We start from the raw sequence: 26,629 nt of genomic DNA, 5'->3' as shown, positions 1-26,629 counted from the left end.
TAATTTGTTATTAAAGCATATAATACTAAAGGTTGCAAAGATTGCAATGGTTCTTTGAGCACTGTACTGATAACACTGAACTTTGGCTAAAATTCACCTTCAATTACCCATAAATCTTTGTAATTTGTTATTAAAGCATATTGAAGAAGACCAAAGATTAATACTCTCTACTCCTCAAGCCAAATGGAGGTGCATCCACCGTTCATTAACTTTTAGAAGACACACTTCTCTTAGGCCAACCCAGTGAGCTTAATGATATAATATGGAAGATATCACTTGAAACATCTTTCTCTTAGAACAACTAATTATTAAACATCTTTCTTTTACAAGACCCACCATTTCTTTTTAAAAGAAAAGATATTGCAAATGCTTCAACTAAACCTATATAGTAAGTGCATGGGTACAAAATTCAAGTGATAAACTCTTCTCCCACTAAAACTTCAACTTATTTAGTGAGGTATGTTCTTTCATAAAAATTTAGAAATATTGTCTATAGGATTCTCTGATGTTCAGAAATAATTTTGGTGTATTTATGATCCACCTCTCTTAGGCCAACCCAAAGAAGTAATCTTTTGAACTAAAATAATCAATTACTAGGATAAAACCAAATCAAATAGCAGCATATGAAAGATCTAGGAGTTGTAGAGATGTTACAGTTCTTAACATTTATATTTTTTTTTTCTTTTTTCCAAATTAAGCAAACATCAAAATGTCCTTTGCCAAAGGACCAGATCTCTACTTATATTTACACCTCAGCCTACATAACTTCACAACACGGTATGGATTAGTTCTTCATCATCTTTGAAGCCAAGGCTTGGAGCTCCCCAAATTCATTATGGGTTACTCCTCTCTGTTTGAAGAGGTCATCCCTAAAGAACATCTCATGCACAGGCAACAAGCCTTCGGAGCTTTGATCAATGCAGTCAAGCGAACTCTGTGGAGACATGGACTTGGTGTATGGATACAGTCGGGTAAGAGGGTTGGCAAAGTTCCCTTGGTATTGATTCTCTAGAGTCTGTGAACTTATCACCACTCTGAGCTAGCTGTGCCTTGCTTGTACCAACTGCAGCTGCAAAGTTGCCACCTACAAAAATTAAACATAAAAACGACATATAAAGGAATCAGCACATCAACTACAATCTAAGCCATGCATCAAGGAGAAAGATCTCTGTACTTGCTTGCATCAGATTTATTTTATTCAGTAGTTTTAACATTGGATAAATCTCATGGATGCATATTAATCAGATGGTTTAATCCATTCCCACAAGAAAGGTAAATCAAAATAACAATTCAAATGCTTATATTAGACCATGTCAGCAATCCTTATATTAGATAGTTCAAATGCATGATAGACTTGTTTCCTATAGTACAATCTCCTGATTTGGAAGAATTGAAAGAAGAAAAACAAAGCCGCTATTACCAGTGGCAAGGTGCTGCCCTTTGGGTTGCTACATTAAGTGGTCCCATCTAATCATACCCAAATGAAACACTAAAGACCAAAAAGTTAATGCTTCCATGAGAAATCACCAAAAAATTGTATTAGAAGTTAACATTAAAGCTGCCAATTATAACCGATAATCTGTAATCTGAGAGGATTAATTTTTACCCTCATTTTAAAACTTTGTTTTCTATATTGCAGGATGAGGTTGGAAAACTAATTTCTATAAAATTTGTTCAGTATATATCATCTAAATAGCACTAGAGAAGCATGCATGCATGCATGGATACAAGCATGCAAGAATCCAGTACTTGCTGCTGGAGAGCAAAGATGTGGCCGACGCAGCCATAAACGGGATCCCTCAGCCTTGCCTGAGCCCTCATAAGCTATGGTCACGACGGCCTCGCACCGATCGGCGAGCGGGACGTGGAGCAGCAGCTTCGTCACGTTGCTCGCCCCGAACACCTTGTGGATCGCCGCGAACCGTGCTGCTCCCTCCTCCGAGCAGAAGTACGGAGCGAAGACGCAATCCGCGGCACACTTGCGCCTCAGAAACTTGCACGCGCCGCATGGCGATCCAGCCCCAGAAACCATAGCTAGAGATCGCTACTGCAACAACTGAAACAAACATGCAAGGAGTGAAAAATGGAGATATGTGAGAATTGAAGTGAGGAGAGGGTGATCGGGGGTTTTATACAAAGGCGAGGGTGGAGGTGGGAGACATGGGAGGGGAAAGGGTGCAGGGATCCAGGGGGACAAGTATTAATGGTATGTATGAGATGGGTGGCTTCTTTGGAATATTTTGGAAGGGAGATGGTTAGAGGCTTTGAGGGTGGTGGGCGCCGGGGTGGTGATTTTAAAAGAGTTGAATAAAGAAAAGGTGGCGTGATGGCTTTGATCAAGTGATTGGGCTGTGATAAACAAATGCATTTGGAACACCTTTTGTCCGCCGAAGGCCGCACTTTGTGACTGCCGACCGTGGGTGCTGCTTAGGTTTCGGCTCGGGTTACGTGCATCCTACGGTGAACCCCATCAATTGGAGAAATTATAATCCTACACCACATGCACCATATATCTACGATGCCACCGCATCAATTCTATTTCGATACATCATACCTTAATGCAAACTAAAGAAAAGAGAGTAAGCAAACACTCCACCTTTTCTTCTAAGCGAATGGGATCCCTATCTACTCTACTCTTCCGAACGAATGGTCCTGATCTCGAATTCTTATTCGCTCCAAAAAAAAAAAAAAAAAAAATTGGCAGAGCACTCGTTTTCTCCTTTTTCTTCTTTATGCTAAGGTGGCAATGAGGCATATCGACCATGACATGGTGTAGTGCATTGCTGATATGGTACATGTGGCTTAGGGTATTAATTTCTCCTTCTAATTGTGGGGCAAATGATGGTTTTGTCACTTTCTTTCTCATATAGTATTTTTTAATTAGGGTAGGCTAGCATGGTGTTGAGTTCGGCGATGGTGAGGGTTCATGCTCATCCATCTTTTCCGTACATCAAACTTGATAGATTACATAGGGGAGGCTTCGAGAAAAGACAAGTTATGAGATATTATTTCATAAGGGTCGAGCATGAAAAATAAATGAAGTAGATGGCAAGCTGTAACCTGATCTTTTCTACTTTGTGAACTTTGTAGATACAATATATGTAACGGATATATCGTCTCCAAGCTTGAGCTACCATAAAAATGTTTATTGTCCATATCAGGTCCATCTTTTGGGACCATGGCACATCCTATAATTAAGGAAACGAGATGAACTAAAACAATATTAAATATATGATTATCTTGAATATTTTAAATGATTCCTTTATTCATGATCTCTGAAAAGGAACAAAGAAACATCTTGTCATAGACTAGTATAGGATTTAGAGTCTCTAGTTTAAGCCAGTGCATGCATGTTGTATCTAGTTGATGTTATTTCCTTAAGCGAGATATATAAACTGACCATGAGTTTTACTACAAGTCAGGCTAATTCTTTAAACATGCTAAAGAAGTTGTTTAGTATGGGATGATGTGAAAGTTGCAACTCTTCAATTTGACTTGCATAAGAAATAAAACTGAAAGTTCTATCTTATAAATCAAAAATTTTCTTTGATGTTAGAGTTTATAAGAGAAAATAGCAACCAGTAAGGCGTATAGGAAGCAAGATACGTATCCTGGGCTGCAAGAGAGTCGCGGGTGTACAAGGAGGAATTGCTATCATGCGAAGGGATGTTACATCCCGTAATTTGTATGTGAGATCCTCTATTTTTTACCAATGGAACAACTTAGTAAGTTTTCGAAGAAATGTCTTCATTAAAAAAAAATTTAAAAAAAAAAAAAATCTTAGAGCAAAGGGCACGTCCTTGCCCCTCTTACAGCGAGCACATTTGCCATAAAGTTAGAATTTTGATTAGCATGGCGACCACAGGTTACCTGAAAATGGTTAAGGTAGTGGTCATGCAGTTATTCACTATGAAAGAAAACCAAGTCCCAAATGTCAGCAAAACCAACTTGGAGACAACCCTGGCTTCCTCTATTGCAATAAGATATTCTGGAAATATTTATGCCTTGCAACCAGGATTGTTTGCTTAGTCCTCATGATATGCATGTAATATGATGTTTGCGTGGTGCATTTGATCCATGAATGATTTATCCATGCAACAGTCCTGGGAATCACAGATAGGTTCTGTTTCATGGTAGACAACTAAAAACAGAGAATTTTGTCTCGTGTATGTATCTACCTTTACCATCAACAGCATTGACAGTAGCCCACCTTTGAACGTCCATATTTGGATGAGGATTTCATGGGCGTATCATCCAGGCATAGTGATTAGAAAAGAAGCTTACAATCACTTCCCAAAAGAAGAGGGCTTTGCGCTAGAAGAGTTGTTCTTGCAGAAATTAATCTGCAGAACCATTAGTCTTTGGGTAACCAAGTGTTTTAAACTGTTTTAGATGCCATATAACCATAAATGGGAGCAATCTTTGTTCACAAGAGCCGCTGCAAGTGAGATTTTGCAGTCATTGTGGAAATTCCATTTTTCAGATTAGATGGACGTTACCCCTCTGCCCCCTCGGGGGATATCCGGTCCATAAATGGACCTGTCACCTGGGAATTGGTCGTTACCAGCCCTTCGGCCAAGAATGACTAAGAGTTTTGGCGTAGCAATGATTTTTAATGGAGATTCCTTCACCCAAGAAGCAAGGTATGGGTTCAACATTGAAAAAATAATGTTAGTTACGCATTGTGGGCATTCACAGAACAAGAGATGAGGCAATTTACAGAGGCAATGAACCATAAACAAACAGAGAAGGTTACTGCCTGCTGAAGATAAGCTCCTGTCAAACACACCATGGCATTGCTTGGCTGTGAATCTGCGATGCATCCAGAAGCATCACATCAGGTGGGCAAGATCATAATTTGATGAGAAGAAAATTCTGAAAAGCATGAAAACCAAGGAAAATGATGGTTTTGCATTTCGATGAGGGAAATGGGGGTTGACCCTCAAAGCATCATGTATGACAGTCATGAAAAACTGCAGTAGCACCTAGATGTAACATAGCAGCGCTCAGTTCGATTCTTTTCCCTCTAGCAACATGAAAAAGCAAAAGTTCCCCTCAAACAGAAGCTATCTGATTAGAGAAAGAAACAGAAACTTAATATTTAACTAGAGAATTTACAGGAATAGTCTGTGTTTACCAAAAAAAGACCTCGGGGGGTCCCAAAAATAGTCATAGCACAGCATTGATGCTTGTAAGTACCTAAAGAAGCACCAACTTTACAGGCACATTCACCTCTTGTACCTTGCCCATTACTGGCATCCCCAAAAGTATCATTTGCAAAACATCAGCAACTCTTTTCACCTCTTGTGATGAAACCTCACTTTCAACAAGAACTGCAGCTTGACCTGCTCGCACAGACACAAAAGAGAAGAAAAAAAGAAGAAAAAGAAGATTAACAAAGATGAGGGAAAACAATGCTATTTATCTGCAAGACAACCTGAATGAAGTACATGGCTTCCTAGATGAATGTTCTCTAGGATGTCAAGGCTGACGGGATGCATGCACAAGACTAGAGACAAGAGTATTCACCACCAACCTGAGCTGTATTATAGACAATGTACTCATTGTACAATAGCTCGGATGCTCGAATAGATGATGGAACTGGCTTCCCACAAGGCACGACCACTTGGTCCCGCCACTTTACAAACTCTGACCTCCAGAGGTGCAGTCTTGCCAAGTCCTTTCGTTGAGTGCTTTCCTTTTGGTGGCTTCTCTATATACTGTAGTACAATGAAATGGGCTCCATATAATCAGAGTAATGCTTACAAATGACAGATTTTAAGATTTAAAGGAAAAAACAGGGAAGCACTTTTCTTTGTTGTGAACCAATTTTAAGAAGCAAATTAACTGCATCCTATAAATGGATGACTACTGGTTTGGACACTTTTAAACAGCAAAACTACCATCAATACTAAAAAACAAGTAAGAGCTGCCAGATTATGCAACTTTTTTTTTTCCTTGAGAATACCGCCAATCATGACAAAGTTGTCAACTGACGTTAGGTGTTTGACATTATTCTCATCGCCTACAAAGCATAGATGACATACAAGTATTAAATGAATTCAACCTACTACAGCAATTGTCAGACACTCACTGTGGCTTTCTTGAGCTCATAAATCTCTCCCAAAGCAACCTCACTAAGAAGCATCAGACCTACAGGATTCTTTTTGTCCACATAGCAATATTGTGCGCTCTTACTAACAAGATCAGCGAAGTAAATTCCTTTGCCAAACTGTAAACCGCAACAGGAGAAACACAGAAGTGTGAGATCACCAATTAGAGATTCAAGATGCAATCAACCATCCATTTACTCAATCATATAAAAACATGCCCAACAGAACAAATCGATGCATCCATGCATGCATGCACCAGTGTTTGCACGTGCATGCCCATGTGCATGCATGGGTGTGTGCTCGCATGTGCGTGCATGCGCGCAGGAGCAGAGAGAGAGAGAGAGAGAGACCATGTAACCCGTTGCTGGAGCTTCTGGAGGTGCTATTCGCAGTCCTTGGCTGAGGATACCCACAAAATTAGTTAACCGTGAGCCTGCAATCAAATAAATATTTTAAGATTGTTGTGTTGCACATAAATGACCTCAAGAATTCTGGATGAAACCAACAAAACTATTTCAAAGAGTGGTGAGTTTCTGGAGGTGCTATCTTACACTTTCTCAACAAAATCTAACTGTTTTTTACAAGGACTCTCCAAATAAATACTTGATTTAACGATTACATAACTTAGAGCATGCTTATAAGTTTTAACCATCATAACATACCATGCCACAGAAGCATCTTATTGTGGAGTTTATCTCTGTATGATGCATATTTATCATATTCACCTTCCCTCTCAAGTGCAAATACTTCTTCTAGTTGCAGTGACCAATCCTAAGAATCGGGCAACACACATTAAATGAGTGAATGGTACAAAGATGGGAACAAAAGAATTTTAAAAAAAAGTTGGAGAATGCAAAACTGTAGTACACCTTGTGTGTAGGAGCATGAGTATTATAGAGATATTTTTCAACCAACTTAAAATCTTCACTATCATGAGGCAATGGTGTAATATCACATCGGAGCTTCTTGTACGTCTCGTCTAGAGATTCGTCATTTCCACTGTCAAAACCAACTAGTCTAGAAGCAATTTCAATGTCCTGAAGAGCTTCAAGCATCTTCACCTGACATTTGGAGAAACATAAAAGCTTCACTTCATCATGACAATAAGAATCTAGTTAGTTAGCAATGCATTGACATAGAAATAAGAAACTGTTTGATTTCATTATGGAGGATAACTATTTCAGAAACATTGATGAACTAGATAGCATTGATGAGCAACTTTATCATCATCATCTCAACAACAAACAACCTCAAAATAGGATTCCCATTTCAGCTGATGGTTAACATAATTAACAAAATAACATGACAGCTCTGTGACCAGAAGAAAAGAACTATGTATATCAACACTAATTAAGATATACAAGTTTCAAGACCATCTACACAAGAAGATGCACATAAAACCGGGACATACCAGAATTGCCGGGGGCACCAATGGTACTCAATAGTTTCATCGTTCTGATGATCATCTTCAGATCTGAACTATTCATGTATTTTGTATGTCATGGAAAATTACTCAGTTGAAAATGACATCCTCCATCGAGATTAAAAGCCTTGAATAGCTTAGATTATCAACCAGTGTCAAGTTTTGACTCCATTCATTCCATAAATTCTATTGACATAGATAACTAGCTCCCTCCACTTACGAGCACAACTCATAATTTTTGAAGATATCAGTGGCACAAATCTGCCGCTCCGAACAGACAGAAATTGCCTAAGGGTAGCCATATTATACAGGATTTTGATGCAGTCCCATGAAATACTCTCTAACAGGGAGACGGATATATTATTTTGTGTAGGTTTGGACCCCAATAACTCAACAGCCTATTGTTAAGTATCTCCAATCAAGATATCTCATGAGAGTTAAGATGAAGACCAACATACACATCAGGGATGAATATATGTAATGTCATTGGAAGCCTACTTTCATACAGTACAATTACTAGGACATATCCTGTTTTACCTTACCAAAAGAAAATCGACGTTAATGCACATTAAACATGAGATAGAAAAAGATGGTCATAAAGGCCCATTACCCAGTTTAATGACAGGAATGTCGATTTGAATTTGAAAAAAAAAAGACCTAAGAAGTTCAGGAAACTTACTAAACATAGGTTTTCCTTAAGATTAAAGTTGGAAGTTCAATCCAATTTGGGTTTTATTAGTCAAAAACCCAACATACAGAGTTCTATTGTGTTTGGAACTCAGACGACTTCATGTGTTAAACTCTTAAGGCTAAAATAAAGATTCCAATTGGAGTTTTCATTAATAGAAAGTTGTTACGAATTTTCATTAATAGAGACTTATTATAAAAATGTTTGGGAGATACCAACTCAGATCTTTAAAATGTCATCTTTTTTTGGAATGAAATACAGTAGTGATGTCACCACCAAACATTTCATATGCTGAAACTCAGACTGAACACAGAGTTTCAGCCTGAGTTTCACCAGTGGAAAGCGGAAACTCATTCAATGTCAGATAATCTGAAATTCGAATTTAAAGTTTCATGAATTGAAACTGAGTTCAAGATTTTATGTGTTGATGACTGATTGTACGTCAAATTTCATAAAGTCAGAATTCTTATTATAAAGATTCCTATGATATTCTAATCTTTTCCTTATCAAGAAAAAAGGAATTTCATACGGACTGAAGCTTCAACTTGAAAGTTTTCAGATGTTGAAACCTTAATTAGAGTAATATGTGTTAAAAGCATGGAACTGAAATAGGATTCAAGTTTCATACTTTGGAACTCGGAGTTGAGAATTTCACAAGGGCGGAAACTTCTAATCTAAAAGTTCACATATTGAAACCTTAGCTGTCAGAATAGAGAGTAGGTGCCAAAGCAGATGTGGGTGCAGGTTCAGGGAAGCAGATATTTTAGAAACACCTTCAGTAAGGAAGCACTTAGAAAATGGGTGCATGTTCAAGATTTCTAGAAGATTCCTAGATGGGTGGATTAACATATGTAGAAAAAAGCAGCTACTAAGATTGAAACTCAAATATTGGAAACCTCACATGTTAGAAGATGAAAATCTAACTATTTTTTACTATAAGATTTCTTTGTAATAGTAGACTTATGCATAGTTGAGTTTCATAAACTAAAACTCATTGTGCAGAGCTTTAGTAACTTTGAAACTCTAAGTCTCACAAGATTTATGAGTTGAAACTCTTTGAATGAGTGTATCATTCCTAAAATTTGGAGATCACGATTTCATTCAAATGAATCTTCAATCACGGAGTTCCATAAACTGATTCTTTTTACTTGTGAGTTTTCTACATAATGAAAACCATTCAATGTAAGAATTTTTTGTTATAGTTTCAAATGATTAAAATTTTTAAGCTAAATTGGAGCTCTTTCAAATCAGAATTTTGTCAAGTGGAACTCTTCGATTATGGAGCTTCATTTGACCAAAATTTGCAAGTAACAGCTTTATTGAATGAAGTTCTGTTCAGTGAGACTTACATGATAGAGAACTTCAAAGTTTCATTCCAATCATTTCCGTTGTTTATGGGAGTTTCAGCATTAAGTCTTTCTGAAAAATCCAATTTGTTAGAGTTCCAGAATGCGAACATTCTTCACTTTTAGGATTCCAAGAAACTAAAACTCGTCTTTCTGCCCTTCACAGAAGGAACATTGATGATCTGCTTGGTCATATAACAGGGGATAAAGTCCCTAAAAATTTCAATCAATTCCATTTGTGAAACATCATTTGCTGCCATGACTATGTACCAAGGCAATGTTGAAAAGGTTAAGTTCCTGATTAAACTATCTGAAATAATTCTTGATTAAGTTTAATTGAATTAATATAAAATGATTCTTTGTCTTTTCCAATGGTACATTTGTCATGACTTTCAAGTGATTTTGAATGTCCATACAATGAAGTCAAATCATCACATGTCACCCTCAAATTTTGACACATTCATAATACTTTAGTAAAATTCCATATAAATCTGCAATGTAGTTTATACTGTTATATTTCAAATTTCAACCATTTACATGTTTCATTTGTCCGTCGGTTGTAAATTATATTCCCAACACCATTCAATTCCTACAGCATGTAAACTATAGAAGGATTAAAAAAAAAAGGTCCCTTAATAGGATCAATAAAAGGGTAGCAGCCTCTCTTTGCTAAACCAAAGATTCCATTTTCATAGGGGTCAAGACTTTCTACCTAAGAAATTTTACCAACACTGGAGCAAGGCAGCAGACCTTCCCATGATTTCAACAAGATCAATGATCTCATTCAAAATAAATGATCTCATTCAACATAAAGTGAAAAGCTCTTTTGTGCCAGAATCTCCACTTAATGGTGGGGTTTTGGATTAGTGGCAAAGCTAGAGGCCTTCCTTGCTGATGTTCAGATCAATTACGCATTTACATAGAAACAAAGCCTCTTTTAATATCAAAATACCCACTGACAGTGGAATTTGAATTTCAATGCAAGGATGCTGGCCTACCTCCATAATATTGAGATCAATGATCTCTTTTATATAAAGTCAAATGCTCTTTCAACATCAGAATGCCTACTGTCCGGTCTTTTAACATCAAAATGCCTACTGTCAGGATTTTGAAGTGGTGGAAAAGTCAAAGGTTTTTTCAATAAGATCTGTGATCTCACATTAAAATGGAGCTTTTGATTTACAGACAGGCCTAATATTTTTTTTCACATTTTTGAGACCAGTAACCTCATTCAATATGGAGTCCACAGACTCCTACATTAAGGCCTGCACCATTAGCAGAGTCCTTATTCTGAAGGCAGGTCCCCTGATATCGGTGAGATCCATGTGCTTGTTCAGTGTAGCATCCAGGACTCTTTACACTAGCAGTAGCATTTCCATTTGACAGGGCCAAAGGCCCTCCCTTGCATTAATTAGGATCAAAGGTTTCAGATTAACAGAGACCAAGGCTCCTATTGGAAGGAATTCTCTGCTAGAGTAGAGGTTCATACTTCATACTAAAAGCAGGGCCAAAGACCCTCCTTGTCAGATTGAGATTGATGTTACTATTTAAATAAAGATTACGATTCCTTTGATAAGGAATTATTAATGGATTCCATTCATTGATACAGACCATCAATTCTAACATGTATCCTTGAAGAATTATGAGGAAGAGAGTAGTAAGGTTTCCCTCTAGGGGTGTAGTAGAAAACAATATCTGTTTTTGAACATATCACGATGGAAATATTTACTTACATGCAGTGCTTATAGGTTTCTCGGAACATGGTTCTTTATCAGCCCTTTTGATCAAAGATAGGGCGGATGGGCCTCCTGAATATTTGGGAAGGTAGAACTACCTTCCTTGCCTGCTTTGGAAGAGGTAGTTGCCCCTATTTTCTGCGGGCAATCAGAGATCGTCCTAACTGATGGGAATCACAACTTATACCCTGATAGGAGTTATTATTGGAAATAAACTATTGAATTTTGACGTCAGACCGTCAATGTGGATTATAATTTATAGCCATCAGGTCCAGTGCAATTAAGTGTGCCACCGTTGGGCCCAAAAAAAAAGAAAAGTTAAATACTCGTAATGGTGAAGGCAGGTTAAATCTGGGCCCCATCCAACTGACAGCGACAGCCAAAGGACCATTAGAAGAGTTGAAGATCATCAATTAAAGCAAACCTTATCTAAACTACCCATTTGTTGGGCCTGCCGTCCATCCAGATCAGTGGTCCTCCAAGGCATGCCAGACCTGGCCCACACATTTGGAAGGAATGGCCTCTTTGCCGATTGTATTAGGGGATTGCCAATCAATCCAAAAGGCACGTCAATTGGTCTAACCACTTGACCAGGATAGCTTCAAACAGGTAGATCACCCATCAGTTTAAGAGATCAGGCAAAATATGGCCCATCGGTTTCAACCAAGTGGATTGCCCATCGCTGAACGAAGGCCAGATATAGCACAACCATTTGATTGAGACAACCTGTTGTCTGCTCAAATGGAAAGTTTGCCCATCAGAATTAAGAGAATAGCCCTTTTTTGGTTAGATAGCTTTAAAGCCAAATAAATGGGAAAGGTCAGTTTTATTACTGGTTTTCCCCAGTTTAGGATCCCCTATACACAAGGCATACAAAGATCCAGATCTAGTATCCAGGATTTCCAAATACAATTTTTGGAAAGTTGGTTTTGCTTGCAGTTTTAGCCAGGCCAAATGGTTTTAGTTTGAGCCGTTTCAGCTCTAGTTTCAACATTCGTGACCAAAATAACAAAAAAATAAAGTCAAAACTAGAAAATATAAGAAATATAAAAAATAAATTAATAAAAAATAGGTATCAAATTAAAGTAATAAAGTGTTGTTTAAGAACATGGGATTTATCATTCTGGTTTTACATGCTAAAACAATCAAACGATCAAATTTTTTAATAAAAAGGTTAACAGACCAATTCACATTTCTTTTTAGGACTGTAATATATTATTCAACCATTTAATGACAACTTAACACACCAAAGTACTGTTATGGATGTATAGACTCACAGCCAGATCTATGTTAGAAAAATATAAAATATCACTATACTTTCAGATGTTCTTAAAATTTGTAAAATCCAAACCTAATCTTAAGAAAAATTCTTTCAAAAAATTGAAAAAAAAAATCATGTCGCACCAATCAGTCACGAGGACAGCAATAAACATGTGACACCCCTGTATGATGCATATGACTCTATAACCAAAATGATCCTTGCTGATATGTGTGGGCCAGTATGAATCAGCATGGATTGATACAAACTGCCACATACTCAAAGTTTAAGCTCTAGCATGTTGCTTGCCCAAAATGGTACCGTATTGCATGGTGCTAGCCTGCAACCACCATGGGTACGTCATACAGCACTTTGATCCTTGATATAGGAACCAAATTCGGCATTGTAAGTTAGTTCAGCCAAGTTTCCAAAAACTGACTCTAATTTTAGACTGTTCTACCAGCACTGAAAGAATTTAGTTTTGCTTAAGCTTCTGCAGTTGCTATGCCAAAACACTGTCCACTTTGTTAGTATATATTGGTTTCTGTTCTTCATGATGACATGGAAAATAATGATAAACTTACTTTTTTTAACTGTGGTTGCATTTCTGCAAATAAGATGTACTTACATGCATGCAGTTGTATATTTGAAAGAGCACTATTGTGCCACTAAAACTCTGCGGTTAAACTAAGATATTTGCTCCAATATATTTATGATGAGAGATTTTATAACAGAGACACTAGGCTAAACAAAGACAAGACGGATAGCAGAGAACAGTGTGCAGAACCAGCGACAAACACAGAATTTCAGAAGAAAAAGCAGTTGCACCATGTGAAATATTTTCATGCGACGAAATTATAGCTAGACATATAACAGAATAGAAAGTTGAGTCCAACTTACTGAGCTACATGATCTGAAAATTGCACTTAAGCAAAAAATATCAATGTATGTGAAAGTACTTAAGCACTTACCTTTGCCTTAAAATCATCTTCATCTCGTATCACATGAGGATGGATTGAAGGAATAAGGGTAAAAAAACGATTGCTAGCATCGACAATCAAACTCTCCTTAACGACCGGATCATGTTTAGCATTATTATTTAATAAATTTTGTATCACTGTTAAAGCTTCAAAACCTGCGAGACAGTAACAATTTTTTTTAACAATAAATACACAGTGAAGCTTTTAACAATCTGAACTATAACATCATGCTGAAACAAATATGAGATTGCCACAACAATGAAGTGTCGCATGTTGGACAACAATAATAGGACTCAATACATACCCTTCTGGATATTTGTTTTACTTAGCTTTCCAAGTGGCATTTCAGACATGTTAATCTCAAATTCCATCATAGCAGCCCTGAAAAGGCAAATGAAACCCCTTAGGCATCTTTCAAAGAAGGGAATACAATCCAAAATACGATGGAGAAGTAATAACCTGTAAGTTTCAACATCAAAAAGCATCTTCATCAATTCTATCAATTGAGGAGCAAGAAGGCTCTTTGTATTGGCAGAATCTTCCTTCTTTGATGCTTGCTTGACACCATAATCCTACAAAACCACAAATTTCATAAACAACCCAAAAAATCAGGAATCCATGAATTTGCTTGTATGCAAATTGAAATTAATTGTGTGAAATCCATTCATACAATATCTAGTGGAAAAAATTTCCCTGGTTGCTTCTCAAAGTTTTTCTTCTGTTCCCATGCTTCCCATGGATTTCCTGTCTTCTCAAGAAATAAACGTTTGAATTCCTTGACTGCATCAGACTTTGGCATTTCTTCCAATTTGGTCCCTCCAATTTTATCATTGCCAACACGACCCCACTTCCGGAATACATAACAAGCTGATCCTTTATCCTCTTGGATGATCTGAAGGATATAATAACTTCAAGCATAGAAAAGATAATCAGGGACCATTAAAAGAAAAAAAAACATTGCAGGTGTAAGAAAGCATTACTTGCATGGATTGCTAAGAACCAAAGACATATAGTCACACCAAAATTAATGAACTAATTCATCTACATGAGCATTAGTTGTAACCCTGCTACAACCAAACATAAAGCAGATTGGAACACCTTGGAGCACTTGGATCATATGACAACACTGCTGCCATAAGTGCATTCATGCAGATTAGTATGAAACTACAAAGATATAATGCTAAGTGTTGTAGTAACAAGATTCAAATGCCAAACCAATATTCATAAGAAGCTTGGATAGTTAGGGTTCTTAACATGAATGATACTCAATACTCTTCCTTAACATTCTCAAACTCTCTTCTTTGTGATGAAGATGCAACAAGAATGCACAGAGATTGCACATCTCTTTGTCCTGATCTGGCCTACTTAAGAAGTTTATGTCACCAGAGCTCCCTCCATCACTATGAAACTGGGAAGCAGTTTTATTCCCCTAGGCATCATAGCCATTGGGAGAGCTAGAATAGAACCTTTTAAATTCGCCTTATAAATTAAAAATGGGTAAGATGGGAAAAATAGATAAGAGTGACTGAGGTGCCAAAAAGTGATGAATGGAAGGAAATGAAGCATAACACAGTGGAGGAAATGAAGCAGCACCTTCCAAACCCCACTCTATTAACTCTACCACCAAGCCCACTTGCCAAGCATTAACACCAAAAAATGGTTAAAATGATATCCTTTATTAGTATTAAAAGAAGCGAGCTGATTTGAGTCTCTCACCTCAGAAATGCCACTGCATCTCAGTAGGACAGAGAACCCTTGAGAAAGGATACTGGGTTGCCTCAAATATGGTCAAGCAGTAACCCTTCTCTTGTCACCCTAATATGGAACCATGGTGTCGGAACCACTCAAACCAAGAAGCCCTTCCAACCCCCGACAGATGGGAGCAATGCCTTTCCACCCTCTACCAACCTCCTGACTCATCATGTCCATCAACAATACAATCTCCTCGTCTTTAGGAAAGGCCAACAAAAGATCCTCCCCACCAGAGAGGTTCCAGTTAAAGGACTTCAAACCAATTTCGAGGAGAGCCGTACTTCGCCCACCTTGCAGTCAGTCACCAATGGGGATGGCATCGGCACAAGTCAAGACACCCCTCGGCCACCCTCCACATCCCGTAGCTCCCCTCTCTCATGGCTCCTGCATCTCCCAAACCCCGGCAAAGACAATCTCCTTCCTTTTCACATTTTGATGCCAATTTATTGAATCAGATATATCTACAATCCACATGAGCTAAACTAATCAGCTGTCATACAGAACACTGTTCAGCATGATGCACTCCTTCGAATTTTCATGGCCCTATCATCATGTTAATATTTTCACCTTCTCCCTCTCACCATTAAATAAGTCGCCAATCTTCTCTCGACCTTTTGCCTTCTTAAGGGACTATTTTATCTCTTGGAACTTTAAGAAAATCGCATTAAACTAGTAATGCACCTTGGCCTATGCTTCTAAGATAATTTGGCTTTGGACATGCTAACTGACAACAACTGTTGCAGCAGCTTCCCCCTATAATGTGACGGCCAAAATGTTGTCAGATAAAAAAAAAACTCCAAAAGTCATAAGCAATGGACCATTATTTGCTTGGTAGACTGCTTTGCCTAAACTATTTTCATCCACTTTGTTGGTCAAGCTTTTCATGTCCTACATGAATAGGCAACTTTCCTTTCTCCATGAAAACAGTTTCACACAAACATTAGTCATTGTGTTTTGGTATGCTCACCAGTATGAAGATCATATCATTCTTATTTTGATATACATATTGTACATATATCAAGCTATTGCTCCACTAGAAGATGGAAGCGTATTTTCATTTCTGATGCATACTTTCCTAGCAACAACAAATGCATCTTAAGTATGCACAAACAAAACCAATGCTAGCTCATTAACATGAAGGCATGCCAATGATGCATGAACATATCCTTTTCTAGCTAACTCTTGACAATAGCAGATTTCCTGCGACTTACCTGTTAACAATAGAAATCCAGGTGATCTTAATATGGAACTACTATTAGACAGAATCTTACCTGTTAACGCCGGTTGAAAGGTCAGACATATTTAAGGTCGTATTGTAGATGCTGTTTCCACCCTCAAGGATGTGACCAGTGTCCTGCAAACCAGAGGCCTCATGAACAGCACTTCGTCCTTTCACTTTCACAGTGACCATATCACTTCTTGAAGTCTCAGAGGCTGCCTCAACTTTATATAAATCAAAAGGAATCTTCTTCTGCTTCCTAATACACTCATGCAAGTAATCTTCCCTCATAATGGGTATTTTCATTCTCCTGCCAAATTGATCTATATACCTTAAGCAAAACTTCAAAGATGTAATATAGCCCACATAACAAATGAAGGACCAATAAACATCAGATACACCCAGAGGTGCAGCTAACCTGGCTTTTCTGATTTCAGAATCATCATCATCCATCTCTCCAATTAAAACCAAACAATTAGTATCTGCAGTTCAGCAAAAGCTTCCAATGAGACATGTTCTCAATTGTTCAACAGCATTTTCTGAATTTGCATGAATTTCAACAAAAAGCAAGAAAGATACTATATTGCAATCCATTGAGAATATAGATATACCCTTCTTAATCTTGGCATGAATTTTGCCCCCAGCCTCCTCAAATCTGTGCTTCCAATCCTCCTAAAATTAATTACCAAACATGTAAACAAACTTCCAATATAATAATGGCCATGCAACTCTAGATGGATAAATATACAACAAAAAGAATTACAGAAATTTGAAATGCAGTATACATGATAGAACCAAGTATAGCAATTTTCATGTCATCCAGCTATCTATTATTAGATGACCAAGGCTAGGAGAAGCTAGAACTCATCGAGTTGAAGGCAAATCCTAACCCAACCCAAGCTTTAAATCCCTCAACCCTAACCCAGCCCAACCTGCACTCAAGTTGGGATTTCTTTAGCCCAACCAAAACTCAATCCTCTTATAAGCTAAATTTAGGTTGGGTCCGGCTAGCCAGGTTGGGTCGGATTAGTAGGGTTGAGTTAGGTTGTGAGATGTTAATTGGGTTAAATCGGGTTGAGCAGGAATTTTAAGATAGGGAAAGGTTTGGATATTCCTATTAAATTAATATTTGTTGAATTAAGCCCTAATTCTTAATAAAACTCAATGGCACATATAATTTAATAAGATTAAAGGCACAATTATATAAACATAAACTAACCTATATGAAATATAAATATGAATTATTTATTTATATCAGGTCAGATCGGGTTAAATCGGGTTGGGTTTGGTCAGGTTCATGTTGGGTTGATGGTCAACCCTAATATAAACCTTCTTGAGGTCAGGTTGGAATTTTTGAACTGAAGCCCAATCCTAGTTTATAAAACTTAAACCTAGCCCTCCCCAACCCATAGGAGAAGCACATTTTAAATAATAGAGAAGAAAGAAATAATATAAAGTGCTCACTTTTTCTAAGATAATCATCCCATTAAGCACAAATATGTGTCAAAAAGAAATTTGAGGGAAACATCTTACAATGGCTTTTTGAGATTCTCCAACTATAGCAACTTTCAAATTCTCCAAGTTGTCACCATTTGATGGCTGAGACTGCATCAAAGTGCTGCTTGAAGATTTACAAGAAGATGGAGGCAGAACACGGGTAGGTTTCTTTGCCTTTTGAGACTTGAACCACTGCAGCATATCATACATTTGAATTAGCAACTAGTAGAACCTTCTGCATAGGCTTTGATAAACATTGTTTTCATGTACCTTTAGAAGATACTGGTTACTTGTTTCATCTGGGATTTTCCATTTTTCCTTTAGACGTACAGGATCAGTCATGGAGCATGAACACTTACTCCATGCAGATACATAGCCATGGCAACGATACTGGCCTCCAGAGTAATTTAGGGAACCAGAACAAATAGGGCACTTACCCAGTGCTCCAAAGAGCATCCCATCAGCACTGAAAAAGAAATGCAAATAATGCTGTTTGTCAGCGGTAAATACTCTAACTAAAGAAATTATACAGAAGTCAAGTTTCTCAAAGTAATGCATCAGATCCACATAATTGCATTCAGATAAAAATAAAATGGCAACATACTAGAAACCAGAATTTGATGTGTGCATTAATCAATAGAAAACCTCATTGAGATCTACAGACAGTTCAAGTTCCATAATGCGCCGTATGTGAAATATCAATTTGAAGGTAAATGCCAATACAGTAACTGGTCTTTGAACTAACCAGCAAAAATTTTTCTGTATAGTGGATTCACAAGCATATACCATGACTATATTAAATGCCTAGTACTAGCCATGACAAGTAATCTCAGAGAGAGTACCATGATACTCCTGCCTCTTGAAGCTATCATGTGCCTTGTACATGCCAAGTACTAGTCACCTAAACGTGAATATTAAGATAACAACTCCAAATCACTTTCGCAACAGTACTCCAAGCTGTGCCATCATTTGTGTCAATTTAAGAAGGTTAATCAGGTTTTCTAGTAGCAAAATTAATGATCAGCAACATTGGTGAATTATCCAAGGAATCATGTTCAATTAATGGTATCATGAAGATTCTAAACACTAAGAACAAAATTAAAAAATTACCAACGATCTCGTAGATCATATTCCGATCCTGCTGAATCCTGTCCATTAGCTTCCAGCATCTCCCGTAGCTCTGCAGTTGTTACATGCTTCTTAAGCTCATCTTTTATATCCCATAATGCTTTGCTTTGCTCTTCCAGCTTTTTTTCCAGCTCAGCAGAGCTAGAATTGGCATTACCAGATTTAGCAGCACTTCCCTTACTCAATGGCCCACCTGCTGAATCATGTTTATCAGATTTGGGAACTTTAGACTTATGATCTTCATTCCCAACTTTTTTGCGCTTAGTGCCTTTTGATGCATGTTGTTCTTGTGCTACAGATTTTGAAATTAAAAGAAAAATTAAAGGTCAGAAAGCACACATGACAATGGCCAGAATTAATGGAACATCTAAAATCTGAGAGGACCTCATATAAGTTGAATTTGCATGAATACCTGTATTGCTGTTAAAGTTTTCAGCAAGTGCAGTAATTGTCGCCTTGTCTTCAGGTGAAAGGCTATCCCAGCCAGAAATTTTCTCTAAAATGGTGGACGGAGACATGTCTATAAAACAATTAACATGGTGCCATGCTAGACCCCGAGCACCTCGCCCCTCGGGCTTCGTCGAGACACGAACCTAACATCGAAAGCAGCAAAATCGAACCATTCTAGCATCCATGGATTTCAGTAGGAAGTGGAATTAAAAGTGCCTTGATAGTTGGGAAAAGATTTGATGCTTATGGTTATTGGCAGCAAAGCCAAATTAAAGTATTCTAGGATCCATGAATTTTAGTAGGAAGTGAAATTAAAAGTGACTTGATCATAGTTTCAACAACTACCAAAACAGGATGGTGCGATCAATACCACACCATTCCAATGTGAAACCAGCACCATTACAGGTGTTGGAATGCTAAAACACCTGTACCAATATATACCAGCCATACCGATCTATATCAGTCTGTACGAATGCATATTGGTGTGTGCCGACAATATCGTACCATCCATACCAGGCTATATTTATGGTTTTTCAATTTTTCGAAAGATGTTACTGGCACCATACCAATACCATACCTTTCCACCTTCAACTAAAAGTAGCTTCCAATTTTCATTTTAGTCCGTTTAAAGGACAAAACAGGAATACAGAATAGCAAGATATGAAATAAATAAAGCATCTTAAAAACATATAACGTTAATAACCAAGAAAATCGGAAGCAACAGAGATGACAGGTAGAGAGAACCCAAAAAAAAAAAAAAAACCTTATCCACTGACTATTCCAAGTTGTCGATCGAAATACATTTAAAACTAAAATGCATCACCAAAAAATATATGTTAAACCCTTTTACAGAGCATAACTTAAGAAAAACTGATGCAAAATCCAGTAACAGGTTTTGGAGAGACATAAAGTCTGTAAATAATGGCCGTTTGCTTGTTCTTTTTTCCCCAAAGTTCTGAGCTTGTTCAATTCCCAATATCATACCTTCATCTAGACAAGCTTTCTCCTATTTTTGATGTATTACAATCTAGGGACAAAAAATATTGATTCAAACCAAGTCACTCAAGTCAAAAATGATTTGAAAGGGGAAGTCTGAGTGAATCATATCTCTTACAATCTCCTTGACCACTTATCCTTTTCTTTGCCTTTCCTTCTCACATGTTAATAATTGCATTAAAATATCGGTATTCCTCTCCTACTTTTTCCCCATTTGATTTTCCTCTTGCCGGTTGACCCTCAAACTTGGGTTAGCAATAAGTTAGCAACCAAACCATATTCTTCCAGAAGTTGGAGATTAACATATAACATTCCAGAAGTTGGCAATTAACTTATAACATTCACACAAAAAAAAGGTTCATATTTTAATGTTTTTGAGAAGAATTTTGTTACTTATTCTGTCAAGAATCAGTTCTTTTTTTTCTTTTTTAATGGCATCCTAAAGCTACTAAAATTGAGTTCCTTTACAGAAATACTAAAAATCTACATGCAAAAACCTTCAGGAATCACTAAGAAATATGGATAGTTAGCCCGAGAAACAGTTACTCCCAGAAGCAAAATGCGATCCAAAAGTGACATCTTAAGTAGAATGAAAAACTCGTCTAAAATTACCAACCATTCCTTTCATAATCTTCTGGTTGCAGCGCCTACAAGCAGCACGAGAAGTTTGAGAAACTTCCATGGCACACTCATCATTGCTAACAGCAGTTGCACTCACAGATCCACCCTCCACATACTTCCTTATCTTCTGTTGATCCTCCCAACGAAGCAAGTCTATCCCTTCAACGTCATCAACACTGGTATCATTTTTAGACACCCGGGTCAATTCTCAGGTAAAAAGTACTAATAACAAAAATTCTGCAATTAATCTAACAAATGAAAGGCATTTAAGAAATCTAAAAAGAGCAGTCCAAACTATCAAAAAAGATCTTAATACTATAATGATGGCTAATTATATTTGCACATACGACTTAATCTGGTTTCCTTTCTTGAAGATGCACCCAGCATGATTCCACGTCTGCATCCAAAAAAGAAGAAAGAAAGAAAAAGATTAGAGGTCCTGGTGTACTAAAACAACCAGAAATCAGACACATATCAATACACATATACAACAGAAGATAACAAGAACTTGAATTGAGTATTAGTAACTAAAAATGATAGCAGTAAAAGAAGTAAAAGAAAGGGGGGGCAGAGGGGGGGGACGTGACGCAAAGTGGGAAGACTAGCAGGTGAAGGTAGAGTTAAACATCTGGAAGAAACAGAGCACAGAAAACAAAGATCAAAACAACAGATTATTTAAAATTCCTATGCTGCTAGGCCTGTCATGAACAAGAATCGCATGAGTGAAGAATTTCATAATGTGCGTGACAGAACAAGTGAACAGAAGTTTGATAACTATGGCACCATTAAAAGTATGAAAATGATAAGGATAAAATAGGCTCAAATCACAATTAGGAAGTGGAACGTGAGCAACAGTATGGGAACAATAACTTTATTTATCTAGGCTTCAGAATAAGATGCATGCATCAACATCCGTACAGACTCAAATAGAAAACATGATAGTTCTAATTAATTAATAATAATTTCAATTATTATTTTCTACCATTTAAATGTCCATGTGTTTTTTTAATGAAATATAAATACTTGTCAAAAAAATGAAAACTACAATAACATTAAAATATTTAATTCTAGTAAGTTACTTTAACATGCAAGTTTGGTTTTATCTTAAGCATTAACAATTTATATATGAATATAAAACATTGGTTCATTTCTGCATATAACTTTAAAAAATTTGTAATATCAAATACAATATGAAGACATTCACTACCACAGTGCTACTTGACAAATATATAGTCAGAAGTTATGTCAAAAGTGCACCACATGCCTCAAATTACACTTTTCGCATGAGGGAAAGATGGAGGGAAAGAATAATATCCATTCTTAGATATTATATCATTTTACCACTTGAGTGTTGGCATCACTTAACTAATGAAGGTGTTCTACAAATTCTTCTATGCCTTAACTATTATGCAAATTGAATTTGAGTTTTAATAAGAATTCTTTGCTCGGATGCCAAAACATTTGTTTTTGACAAAACTACATCGACATATTGAATGTTAAGAAATGACAGGCTATATAGAATCAAAGTGATGTCCCTCTTTGAAATATATATACACACACATACAAAGAGAGAGAGAGAGAGGTAGTCTTGGCTACATTTGAGTGGATCTCCAGTCAAATCCAGATAAGTCTAGATTGGACGATGGGGATTCTACATCGATAATCTGAGTCGCTGAATCTGATCTACTAGCTCTAAATTGCTTATACACCAAAAATAATGTGATTTGGAGACCAAAAATACATGTATTATTTCGTGTTATTTAAAATGTCCAATTTTCTGACCACTTGATGCATAGATTATGGATCTCCAAATCATACGATTTTTTGTATGTGAGCAATTTAGAGAGAGTTAAACATATTCAGCAGCTCGGATCATTGATATGAGACATCCATCATCCAATCTAAACCTGACCGAATCTGAATGGATATCCACTCAAGTATAGCCAAGTCTTGATCGAATTAATATTTGAAATTCAAAAAATTCTTGCACTTTGTAGGGCACTCTTGGGTTCTCTTGTATCAATTTGGTATTAGTTTCACATTGTCAACATGCCTAGCCATAGTGAGCAAGATTATGATAACGCTCAATGGTTTTAAGCAAGGATCGCCGAACCGGTACCCGTACGCGTACCGGTCGGCGCCGGTACCGGTTTGGTACCAGTTCGGACCGGTACCAAACCAGCCAAAAAGGCCACAACGCGCGGCGCAGGTGCCGAAAATGCCACAGCATTTCCGAGGATGCACAGCGTGCAGGGCACGCGGAAATATTACAGGCTGTGGGATTTAAGCGCGTGCTACAGCAGATCGAACCAGACTCTGTGTCGGTTCACACCGAGTCCTCGACAAACCGAACAGAACCATTCGATTCCGTCTGGTACGCCTCTAGTACCGGCCGGTTCTGGCCCGGTACCACTATAGTTCTGGCCCCATAGAGCTGGAACCGTTTTGTAATGCCGAACCGAACAGGTCGGCGCCAGTACCGGTTCAGTACGAGCTAAACCGGCCGATACGGGCCGGTTCAACATTCCTTGGTTTTAAAGAATTACGTAATGGGGATATATGAAGAGGTAATGTCAAGTTTGTACCATAAATCAACAACATTAGTTTCTCAAGTTGTGAAATCTATTCAACTATTTCATCCACCATGAAAGAACCACCAAATGAAGTGCTTCAATATATCACAATAATCAAAGATTGATAATGAAAAAGAAGGGAACACTTCTTAATCAGCAAAGTGTTTACTTACTTTAGAATAATAAGGAAGGATAGTGAAAGTGGCAGAATATAAGAACAGGTCATTTATCATTGATTGCAGTCTTTCAATTTTGATTGTAAATAGTGTTAATCATCTATAGGGTATATTATTCAACATGTATGTGTGACGATGGCAATGGGTGTTCCGGAGGCCCCCTGCTGAAACTTCAAGTAAGTTGCATGCAATCAACTTGGAGACCTTTATGTAGAATTACTTTAACTAAACTCATCTACCTAGGTTTCATAGGATTTCCCTATCTACTTCATTGGACATACTCTCCACGGTTGCAGCCTTGAACCGTATTCCACCCAGGTAGCCATATTGTCATCCTTATACTGTGCATACCAAATGGAGCAAAGGAAAAGCGAAAGAAAAAAAAGGGAAGAACTAACAAGAAAAATGAGAGATCAGTTCCTAGACTGCATATCTCCACATAATTGCACAATACTTGAATAGATGTAGTTACTATTCCTAGATAAAAATCCAGTTGAATAGTATTACAGAAAATGACTAAGCTTGACCAACTTATTTATAGATTATTAATGTGATAGCTGATATTTTATTCAATGTCATTTGGTAGGACGCCCAAAAAAATTGCAGCTATTCAAACCAAAACCTCTTATTCTGAAAATATTGCTTTTATCCAAAACAAAACCTCTTATTCTCCAAATACTCTTTAAACTATTATCCATACTTAGAAAGATATCAAAAAAAGAAAAAAAATTGCATTTATCCAAAAACCAGAACCTCTTATTCTCCAAGTGCTCTTTAAAATATATATACTTAAAAGGATTGGGTGTATCATACAATTTGATCAGATATTAATTCCAAAGTCCTAGTATGAAGAAAAAGTTCAATTTTTTCTAAAACTCAACTTTTTTTTGAACTGAAATGGGGTTATTAGAGTTGTCATAAGATAAATGCTATAGTTTGTAAAAGCCAAGTAAATATTTTCAAAAGAATTGATCTTCCTATTGTTATTACAAATCATGTCATGATATTGTTATAAAAGTGTGATGACGATAAGAGTGATTAGGATGAGGACTGTGAGGCTCTTAATGTTGCACTATGTATAATAGAAGTTACAAAATCCTGAAACCTACGAAATCGCATAGATTTTTGATATTTCATCACCAAACTTGCAGTCATCTTGTACTCGTTATTAAGTCCACAATGATAGCCCCCAAATACAACTATAGGAAGGACCTATTATAAACTAAGCAACCAGTACCTTCTGCCATACTTCATAAGGACTAATGCAACCCTAAACCACTACGAAGACATCTGATTTTGCACTTATAACTCAAACTAAAGACCTAATAATCAAAACAAGAAAAAGTCATAACTTGCTCCAGAACCAATAAGTCTAACCAAACCAAACCAGGTGTTTTCTTATCTGCAACAAAGAGCCCATCAAAAAAGAACCATTTTTTCGAACAATTCTAACTCCACGGAATCAATCAAAAACAGACAAAATGGCAAGAATCAAGAACGCACGAGAAACGGAAATCCCTCGTTCTACAAAACTATGCCTCAGAACACGTGAACCGAGGAAAAGACACAAGTTTAAGAAATCGCAACAAAAGAAGATGAGAAAAATCCAGACTTTTCTCAATAAACGTATAATGCAGAACTCGACAGCTAAGGGATATGAATCATCTCATCAAGAAATTGCCTAAATAATAGAAATAATCTAATAAAGGACCCTAATGTAGGAAGATAGGGGTTTTTAATCGAGAAAGAAAGATAAAAAGTTGAATTTTTTTTCGCCTTACGGGCATGAAGCCGTCGAACTGGGTGGCGGCGACCATCTTGCCGAGGCGGAGCTGGTCCTTATCGATGGAGTTCTTGCAGGACTTGCACGAAGACCTTCCAGACTTGGCGTACTCCGCCTTCCATGGCTTCGGCGGGTTCGCCATTTCCGATGGATATGAGGACCGACCGAGTTCGAGTAATCTCTCCGCGAGCGAGAGAGGGAGACGAAGCGAAGAAGAGAAGTGCAGCTTTTCTGGGAGTTTACAAGAGCCTACATTGAAATGGGGAAAATATCGGAGGTATATATGCCCTGTCCCTTCCGGAGCGGCAGACGGAAGGTAGCACGTGTGCGAATCCAGGAGCTGCACGTGCGTCCTCCCGCGGATTGTTTTTCTATTATAAATTAGTGGTACATGCCACTACCACATTTAGGGCCAGAAGTGGGCCAGGCTGGGCCTGCCCATGCACCTTTCGAACGGCCTAAATTTTTTTTTTTTATAGATTTCAGGCCGGACTTAAATCCAAAAAAAGTCTGAATAATTCAAATTCAAGCCCGATCTGAGCCAAGTCCTGGGCTGACCCAAGCCCGATTGGGCCGGCCCGAGTTACTCATTTGAGCCTAAAATAGGTGTAGACCGAACTCGATTGAAGTTTAATATTCCATAATATTGCTTTACAAGTGAATAAGATAGTTAAAAATTAAGCTCCCTTATATGACATAAGTAAATGATACATGATGCACTAGTCTCAGCTAAACTCATTAATTTGTCATTTACTTTTTTATTATTCTCTACAAATAACGACATATAAAAATAAATTCATCTGGACCTGAATTCGGGCTCAGTTTCGAGCCTTATTTGGGCTTGGGACAGATCCGGATCAGACCAATGGCATACTTAAACTCGGTCCAAA

General features: G+C 37.4%; 2 protein-coding genes across 2 annotated transcripts; both read right to left on the bottom strand.

Annotated features, from left to right (window-relative positions):
* Positions 1-633: 633 nt before the first annotated feature.
* On the bottom strand, positions 634-2,268 carry LOC103710399 (LOB domain-containing protein 16-like). The gene is given in 3 exon segments (XM_008796092.3): positions 634-1,084; positions 1,750-1,815; positions 1,817-2,268. Coding segments are annotated over 3 exon segments (327 nt in total). The 5' UTR covers positions 2,033-2,268; the 3' UTR covers positions 634-1,039.
* Positions 2,269-4,885: 2,617 nt separating this feature from the next.
* On the bottom strand, positions 4,886-25,978 carry LOC103710379 (poly [ADP-ribose] polymerase 1). The gene is given in 21 exon segments (XM_008796070.3): positions 4,886-5,345; positions 5,537-5,653; positions 5,655-5,720; positions 6,095-6,232; positions 6,464-6,546; positions 6,776-6,884; positions 6,983-7,174; positions 13,536-13,699; positions 13,849-13,925; positions 14,004-14,116; positions 14,215-14,452; positions 16,568-16,825; positions 16,934-16,997; positions 17,127-17,187; positions 18,049-18,204; positions 18,283-18,478; positions 19,123-19,432; positions 19,553-19,733; positions 21,203-21,383; positions 21,555-21,604; positions 25,738-25,978. Coding segments are annotated over 21 exon segments (2,946 nt in total). The 5' UTR covers positions 25,882-25,978; the 3' UTR covers positions 4,886-5,297.
* Positions 25,979-26,629: the final 651 nt, after the last annotated feature.

This window comes from Phoenix dactylifera, chromosome 5 (assembly GCF_009389715.1).
Source record: "Phoenix dactylifera cultivar Barhee BC4 chromosome 5, palm_55x_up_171113_PBpolish2nd_filt_p, whole genome shotgun sequence".
In the NCBI taxonomy this organism is placed as follows: Eukaryota; Viridiplantae; Streptophyta; class Magnoliopsida; order Arecales; family Arecaceae; genus Phoenix; species Phoenix dactylifera.
The sequence above is the reverse complement of the archived record's forward strand: the minus strand, read 5'-3'. Positions and strand labels throughout refer to the sequence as shown.